We start from the raw sequence: 9,019 nt of genomic DNA on the forward strand, positions 1-9,019 counted from the left end.
AATGAAGCTTGTGAGTTTCATATAATATAGATTCAATAGAATCATAAAGCACAGAAATAGCTCCCTAGACCCATCAAATGCATGTTTCCAATCCCAACTGCTTGCATTGACTATATCTTTCTATGCCTCACTTGTCTAAATGCATCTTAAATCTAATGATTGTATCTGCCTTCAACACCTTCGCAAGCAGATGTTAGAATCTGGAGCAAAAAACAGTACTGCTGGAGGAACTGAGTGGGATATGGGCCTCTGTATGGGGGGGAAGAGGTGTTGGCCCTGCACCGTCAAGCTAAATCAGACAGACAGACAGACATACTTTATTGATCCCGAGGGAAATTGTGTTTCGTTACAGTTGCACCAACCAAGAATAGAGTAGAAATATAACAAAATAAAAACCAGAAATCAATGTGGTTTATTGAAATGGAGATCATATTTGACAAATTTGCTGAGATTTTTTTGAGGATTTAACAAACAGGATTGATAATAAAAGAACCAGGAGAAATCCTGAAAATGGCTATTCAATAGCATTGTAAGTACATTGCCAGAGGGGAATTAGAGCAGTTCAGGAAGGTGGCTCATCACCACCCGATCAGGGCCACCATGGGATGGACAATAAATGTCAGAATGCTGTGCTCTTGGGTACTGGGAAGGTTGTAAAAGATCTTGAAGCAAGTTCAAAGTAAATTTATTATCAAAATATATGTCCCCATATACAGCCCTGAGATTAAATTTCTCGCAGGCATACTCAATAAATCCATATAGGAATAATAACCATTACAGAATCATTGAAAGACTGCACCAACTAGGGTGTTCAATCAGTGTGCAAAATACAACAAACTGTAAAATACAAAAAAGAGTGAAATTATAATAACAATAATAATAATAAATATGAGATGTAGAGTCCTTGAAAGTGAGCCCACAGGTTGTGGGAACATTTCAGTGATGGGGCAAGTGAAGTTATTCCCTTTGGTTCAAGAGTCTGATTGTTGAGGGGTGATAGCTGTTCCTGAACATGATGGAATGAGTATTGATGCTCCTGTACCTTCTTCCTGATGGCAGCAATGAGCATCAATGTGTTGGATGGTGGGGGGGGGGGGGGTCCCTGATGATGGATGCTGTTTTCCTGCAAAAGTGTTTCATGTAGATGTGCTCGGTGGTGGGAGGGAGGGAGTCTTTATTCATTATGGACTGGGCCATATCTATTCCTTTTTGTAGGATTTTCCATTTGATGGCATTCGTGCTTCCATAGCAGTCTGTGATGCAGCCAGTCAATATACTCTCCACTATGCACCTATAAAAGCCCGTCAAATCTTTAGATTTCATGCCAAGTCTTTGCATGCCCCTAAAGAAATAGAGGCACTGCTGTGTTTTCTTTGTAATTACGCTTAATTTGTGCTGGGCCCAGGACATGTCCTCCAAAATAATAACAGTGAGGAATTTAAAGTTGCTGATCCTCCGATGAGGACTGACTCGTGGATCTTGTTTCCTTCTTCTGCAGTCAACAATCAGCCCTTTGGTCTTGCTGACATTGAGAAAGAGGTCTGGCACCACTCAGCCAGATTTTCCATCTCCTTCTTATATGCTGATTCATCTCCACCTTCGATTTGGTTAGCAACTGTGGTGTCGTCAGCAAACTTGAATATGGCATTGGAGCTGTGATGATCCACACAGTCACAAGTGTAAAGCAAGTAGAGCAGGGTGCTAAGCACACAGCCTTGTGGTGCACCTGTGCTGATGGAGATTGTGGAGGAGGTGTTATTGCCAATCCAAACTGACTGAGGTCTGCAAGTGAGGGAATTGAGAATGCAATTGCACAAGGAGCTATTGAGGCCAAGTACTTGGAGCTTATTGATTGGTTTTGAGGGGATGCTGAGCTGTAGTCGATAAAGAACATGTAGCGTCTTTGCTGTCCAGATGTTCCAGGGTTAACTGATTGAAGAGCCAATGAGGTGGCATCTGTTGTGGACTCCATATATGTTTCAGTTATCAACAAATTGCTGGATCTTCTGCTCTTTCATCACCCTATGTCTGTTCTTTAGGGCTTTTTTTAATGTATCTTAGCCTTGACCCAGTTAGAAGAGGGAGCATTAGTCTGGGCCCCAAGTCCTGATCTCTATCTGATCTTCTTATCATATGGCAGTGCTTGTGTATTGATGTTTGGGAGCTAGGTTATGCATGGCTATGTAAATATCTGCCATACTGGAAAAGATGAGGAAATCAGTCTTTGCTGATATATTCCATTGTTTCATTTATGACACACAACTTGGTTTGAGTTTCCCTTGTTGTAAAATATGTTGTCACCTTCCTTGACTGTCTGGTTCAGTACTATTTATTAAAATGAAGGTCTAGTTTAGGAAATGATTTGGTAGGATTAGTGATTGGGCCTATATTTGGGATATCAATGTTCTTCCATGTTTGTCATTACTACTAAGTGACAGTGGATTCCCTGATTTCAGATGTGTAAATAAACACATTGATAAAACAGGTTTGTTCAAGTTTATACAAAATGTGTTCATATTTCTCATGTTCTGTGCACTGACTGTGTACCTAAATTAAGGAATATTAAATCTATTATATGTATTAAAGTGGCATATTTGTATTACATCCCAATTTCTCATATTCTCTAGATTTTGGTATAAACTGGGACACAATCTAATAAATGTTGGTTGGATTGTTGTTACCACAGAAAAAGTATGAGAGTCTCTGTTAACTTGAGTGGCATATAGTTTGATATAAAAGACCACCTGAATTTTTGACTCATTGGCTTGAAACTTCATTCTGAAAGATAGCCAAACATTGGCACCTCTGTAAATAGAATTAGCAGAATTATTGTCTTAAGTTATTAACTCATTTCCAAGTTTGGAAGGCAGTTATGTGTCTAATTGAAGAATGAAGATATCTGAAGCTTTCATGTGGTTTCATTGAAACAATATAAGAGACCAAGGCAAAGAGGTCAGAATGGATGTGAACGTCCTGGTCATCTGGAAGCCAGGAGACATGTAACCCTTGCAAACTGAACAAGTCTATCCTCAAAACTGGTCACACAGTCTACATTCAGTCTTCACATTGTGAGCAACAAATATGGTAAACCTAAGCATATGTCACACCTTCATTGGTATGAAGCTGTGGATAGTGATGAGAAGTTACGTCTATTGAATGGATGGGTGCTGTAGGAAAGGTGTGCAGGTGTTGATAAAAATGTAGGAGTGAACAGAGGGTCTTTCAGTCTGTTCTTTCTAATATTGCCTGACCCACTGAGCATTTTTGTTCATTTCATGCTTTCACCTGACTAATGTAGATGTGATAGATCAATACTAACTTTAAAGCACCCACATGTTTAAAATTCATTTCCAAAGAAATGTTCTGCATCCAAGCCATATGAATACATTTCTGAAAAACATGTCTGTAAGTACACATGTTTCTATGGCAACTCAGGGAGGTTCAAAGTGTTCACAATGTGGGACTTGCAGCTGCCAATTTAAAGAGCAAGGTCTCCAAGATAAGAAAGGTGTGATCCATCTCTTATGCTAGTGTATATTGGAGTGTAAATAATGGTCAGCACGTTGGAAAACTCTCCAGGGTAGGGATTCTCCTCTGTTTTGTTCTATAAAGATATGCATGTAAGGTATTTTATTATAATCTTAAAATGGAGGCAGCTCAATGAAGAGCTGTGAAAGTAGGCTGACACTGAAGTTAAATTAGAACTGTTGAGACATTTCAGTCACAGACCCGTGGAGATGTACAGATAGATGGCAACAAACAAACAGAGGCACAGGAAGAGCAGAGAGTACCCCTGCAAAATAGTCAGGATGAAATTGTTAACAAATTGATCCGAGGGCACTAAACAGAAAAAGAATGTACTTTTCACATTATTTAGCATAGTTCAGGGTGAAACTTTTATTTAAATTTTCTGATAGAAAAGCAGACCCCAGCAACACTCTGAGGCTTCCATAAGGTTTAGGTGCAGGCTGGGTCTTAACCTCTTCACACCACTAAAAGATCAGTATGAGTAGAACCTTTTCTCTATTTCATCTCATGGCAAAGGCATGAATAACAGCCGAGTTATAATCAGCAGAGAAACGGGTCATTCAGTTCAATTTATCCACACCTACCAGTGGACACGCCTCAGTAATAATCTCATCTTCTTGGTCTGTAGCTTTCCTTAAAAACGCAAACACGAGGAAATGTGCAGATGCTGGAAATTCAAACAACGACACACACAAAATGCTGGTGGAACACAGCAGGCCAGGCAGCATCTATAGGGAGAAGCACTGTTGACGTTTCGGGCCGAGACCCTCCTGTGCTTCTCCCTATAGATTCTGCCTGGCCTGCTGCGTTCCACCAGCATTTTGTGTGCGTTGCTGTAGCTTTCCTTGCTGGAGCAATTTAAGCACTCATGGCGTTAAATGCTATTGGTGACTCCGCTTCCTAGTCTCTGCGACTAGGAGTGTGTATCCATCACTCTCTGGGTGAAAAAGGTCCCTCTCACAACCCTGTGCTCTATCGCAAACACCAACGAGTTGACTGAATTGCAGTTTTAGTGAACTTATGCAAATTCATTAAATACACTACTGATACATATAGTTTGCCTGAAACATTGTCAGAACCACCGAATATATATTTGCAGGACTCATTCCTGACAAATGTTGTTGGCTCCCTGTTCTCCGGCCCGCATTAGATTGGGTAATAGAAGCAAAATAGTGCAGAAGTTGAAATCTGAACCAAGAGCAGAAAATGCCGGGAGCACCTGGAAGGTCGGCGTTGTGGGGAGAGAAGCAGTGTCAATGTCACTGCATCACAACTCACTGGGATAGGTAATCCCGGCTAGTGCAGTATGTTTTAATGTTCAGTGACTCTGACTTTAAAACTGTGTGGGCAACTAAAACTAGTTGTTTAGGTACATTGTTATCAGTTTAAATTACTGACCCCCCCCCCCCCATATAGTCTAATGTTGCAACGCACTAAATGGGCTCTGTACTAATTCTTGAACTCAACTTCTGCGACCTCAACGGAACTAAGCTCAGAAAAAGTATATCGTGCCAGCTATCTGACATCGCACGGATAGTAGATTTTAACACGGGGCGAATTCCTTCCTCACTATCTCAGCCCACAACAATACTGGGAACACCTCCAGCCTGTTCAATGCAGCTCTGATGATGAAGCAGGTCTAGAGTATATATGCAAATCTGTGCAGCCTAAACCCTTTCAGGGGGCAGTGTTACAACTGGGTCAAGGCTGTCACGCCGCAAGCACAGTGACAGAATCAAGTCCATTGATAGCCAAGCACAGGGAAGCAGGTTATTCGCGCACCACGTCCCATCCAAAGTGACACAAGTGATCGCAGGGGCTCCCAACCTTCTTTTTATGCCATGGATCCATTAAGCAAGGGGTCCGTGGGCCCCAGGTTGGTGACCCCTATCTAGAGCAACACATAAAGAGCCGGAGGTACGCAGGGGGTCAGGCGGGAAAAGGTGAGTCGAAGTTTCGGGTCGAGATCCTTCACCCGGACAATATTTTTGAGTGTTATCCTTAGATATTAATGTCATCTTCCAACACTGGCCCAAGCAATTTAATTTTTTATCAACGAGACTGCCCCCACCCTTCTCCGGCACTGTGGGTGAAAGACGACATCCTTAGATCCTCGTGTTCCTGCAGTTCTGCAGCTGGCCAAATTGCCGTTTTATCGAATTTAGGCAAATTCATCGTTGACAGTAGATACTGGCTAGTTTGCATTGTAGGACCCAGCCTATTTGATCGAGAGCAAGAGGCGGGGCAAACTGGCCCACCCTGTGCAGCGACCCGCTGTGAAACCAGCTCGCTCGGTGGAGTGCGAGCGGCGGGAATCCCGACCATGCAGCGACTGCCGACTTTGCAAGGGTGCATCGCGCACCAGCAATCGGCTCTCGCCACGCTACGCCAGTACCTCGAGGATCAGCGGCACCTCGGGGTCGATCAGCCCGACCCCGGTCCGGCTGTGAGACCATCCGCATCCAACTCCCAGCTATCAGCCCCGTCCTCAACTCCTTCTAAAAGGCGAAGAACTATCTTGCAGGTGGCGAGAGAGAGCAAATTAAAGCGTCTAATCGGCTTAACATCAGATTTAGTAAACCTGGAACAAAATTCCTTGCTTCACTTAAAAGGCATATACTTCCAAGTGGAGTTTAAGGTAAGAGGGCCAGTAGAAGTCAATTAAAAACTATGTTGAATGGAATAAAATAGAATTTTGTGTTTTGTTCTAAATGAACATTTAACCCGTGAACACTACCTCACTTGTTAATATATATATTTCTGTTTTTGCACGATCTTAATCTATTAAATTTACGCATACTGTAATTTATTATTATTATTTATTTCTTCTTTTTCAATATTCTGTATTGCATTGAAATGCTGCTGCTAAGTTAACAAATTTCAAGACACATGCCGGTGATAATAAACCTGTCTCTGATTCTTACTCTTCTGAAATATACCCAGCATTGATTCTGCACCAATTGGAGATAAAAGTTTAACGTCTTTAGGTTACGGCGTTCTCGAAAATAAACCCCAAATTATTTGTTATCCATAATTGTTCATTTGTTTTATTCGAGCAAGTTCCATGCTATCAAGACTATTACACTTCTCAAACAGTTTCTGTTTACTTTTTATTCCCAGCTCAGCGTGGATCTCCGGAATACCTGCGAGCGCTTGGCAACCCGGGAAGATTGCCTGCGATTAGACGGAGATTTGAAAGCGGTCGAGGAGTGTCTGCGCAGCCTTGTTAACCAGCTGCTGCTTTCATTGTCCTCCGACAATTCGGGATCACAGCTGGAGGTGACTGACCCGCTGAAAAGACTCTCTCAAAAGTACCTCAATATCTGAAATGATGAAAAGTTCGTGAGCACTTCACATCCACGCGCAACGTTCCTGGGCATCGCGTGGCAAAGCTGCCTGCTGCATGGCCAAGACTCAAAGCCCATCACCAGAAGCAAATTACACCTCGCCCTCGGTTTACTAAGGGGGCGTGTTCCTAAAGATACCTTCTTGTGCGAAAACTCGTTAAACGGGAGGCAACTTACCATTATATCCATAGAAAAAATTAGTTTGATTCCTACTAAGAAAGTGCTAGAGAAGGAGACCAAGACAGTTCTCCCAGCAACAGCTGTTGGCCACTTTTGGAATGGATCCAATAAAATATATTTTTGAAATATATAAAATCGGTGATCACTCATTAATTTTAAGGATGGTTAAGATTCATTGATTGTGATCATTCATTTCAGTGTGGATCCAGTTCACCCACATGTGATCAACCCTTCCATTGACCTGCAGTTGCTGGTCAGTCCTGCTTAGCCAGCTTGTCAGAGTGGGAGCTTGCTGCCCTCCCAACAGGCAGTGATGTCACTGGAGAATGTTGATGATGTCACTGTATGTAGGTGGCTCCCTGTCTGATGTCATTGTACTTATGACCATCATCCCCAATGGTGGCATGGTCCCTGATCAATTTCTACCAGTCTATTTGTATTACTGGAAGCAGGATCTGTCCACAGCCTTCATTTCTAGGGAGTAAGGTCCTCATTAAGCGAAAAAAATAAGATTAAATGAAAGCCTTTATTGTAGCCAAGGTTCATAAGCGGATGCTCACTAACTGTTTTAGAGACATTGTTGTGCATGAACGAACTGCTGCCAATGATATTATAGTGACTATGGTCGAGGCCCAGAGAGATGCGATTATAAAGGAGAATGTTTATTGAGGGCGCCTATTGTCCAAATAGTTTGAGGAATGTTGAGCTTTAACCTAGCTTTAAAGAAGAAGACAGTGCTCATGATCTAAGTCTGTTTTACACATGTCATTCTCTCACTTAGGAATATCCATCCCATCTACCATTTTGCTTTAAGTATAATGTGGCTTGATCTGATTAGCTAGCAGAGATATTGAATGCAAAAGGAGAGGGGAAACTGGTCCAAAACTGGCCACTCTGTGGAGCATCCTCATAATAAAGAAACAGTGGAGGATGAAAAGACAGTGTTGACTATTACCATTATATGCCAATACTTAAATGATCAGTAGCAGCCAAGCATTGTCCAGTTCAAGTGAGAACAAGCCCCTCCTTGTCAGGTCATGAAGTGTGTCTGACAGTGACCTTCCACCACATTCTGATGCTTTTTTTCTCTCTACTGTTGTCAGCTGTATGTTCAACTGTCTACAGAGTCTTACTTCTGGAAGCTTCTCTGAAAATTTCTCTTGTAAGTCACTTATTAATGTCTACCTCTGATCACGAGTTTTAAATGTGACTTTGCATCAAATTTTATTTAATAACATTCATGTGAACAACCTTAGTGGTTTTGCAACTCCCTGTGTAAACGAAAACAGCTGTTGCTCACAGATCTGATAGCATAAAACAAGCCAATCCAGAGTACTGGTGTTGAGTTTAGCAAGGTTTCTTGGCTGCAGCAAAGGAGGAATTTCTTTTTAAAAAACTGATGATTTTATGGTTCCCGCTGTGGGAGTTTGTATCTGACTGATTCATTGTACACTTGAGAGCAGCAATACGAATCTCAAGGTTATGTCATTTTGTGTTTGCTTGGATTTCTGCAAAGTTTTTAAAAAAAGTTTAATTTAAAAAATAAATTTAAGGTCTTGGGTTCACAGAATTCTAAGCTCCTAGTTTTTTTTAAACCAGCTACCACCAAGACATTTCACAGCCATTGTAACAAATAATTTTTTACTTTAATTTCTGCTGGGGAGATCTCAGAAACTTATAATAAAACAGGTAATGCTGCAAATATTCAACAAGTCAAACAGCATCTGTAGGGAGAGAGTTAACAGGACAATGACCTTCCATCAGAATTCGGGGTCCCCGTTGATGCTGTCAGACCTGGAAAATGTTTCCAGTGCTTATCTGAAAAAAGGATCTAGTGCTTATGTTTGTGTTTAGTACTTAGGTTATGCTAGTTTTTGTGTTCATTTCAGATTTACAACATCTGCTCTTCCTAGTTTAAAATATACTTTTGCCATGCAGGCAATCATTGTATTGAGAATTTTTAA

At 41.5% G+C, this 9,019-nt stretch overlaps 1 protein-coding gene across 1 annotated transcript; it reads left to right on the top strand.

The window, feature by feature from the left end:
* The first annotated feature begins 5,833 nt into the window (after window positions 1-5,833).
* dleu7 (deleted in lymphocytic leukemia 7) lies at window positions 5,834-8,625 on the top strand. Its single transcript, XM_073045907.1, has 2 exons — window positions 5,834-6,166; window positions 6,649-8,625. The coding sequence occupies exons 1-2, from the start codon at window positions 5,852-5,854 to the stop codon at window positions 6,853-6,855; spliced, it is 522 nt and encodes a 173-aa protein (XP_072902008.1). The 5' UTR covers window positions 5,834-5,851; the 3' UTR covers window positions 6,856-8,625.
* The last annotated feature ends 394 nt before the right edge of the window (window positions 8,626-9,019 follow it).

The sequence above is a fragment of the Hemitrygon akajei genome, chromosome 5 (assembly GCF_048418815.1).
Source record: "Hemitrygon akajei chromosome 5, sHemAka1.3, whole genome shotgun sequence".
Taxonomy (NCBI): domain Eukaryota; kingdom Metazoa; phylum Chordata; class Chondrichthyes; order Myliobatiformes; family Dasyatidae; genus Hemitrygon; species Hemitrygon akajei.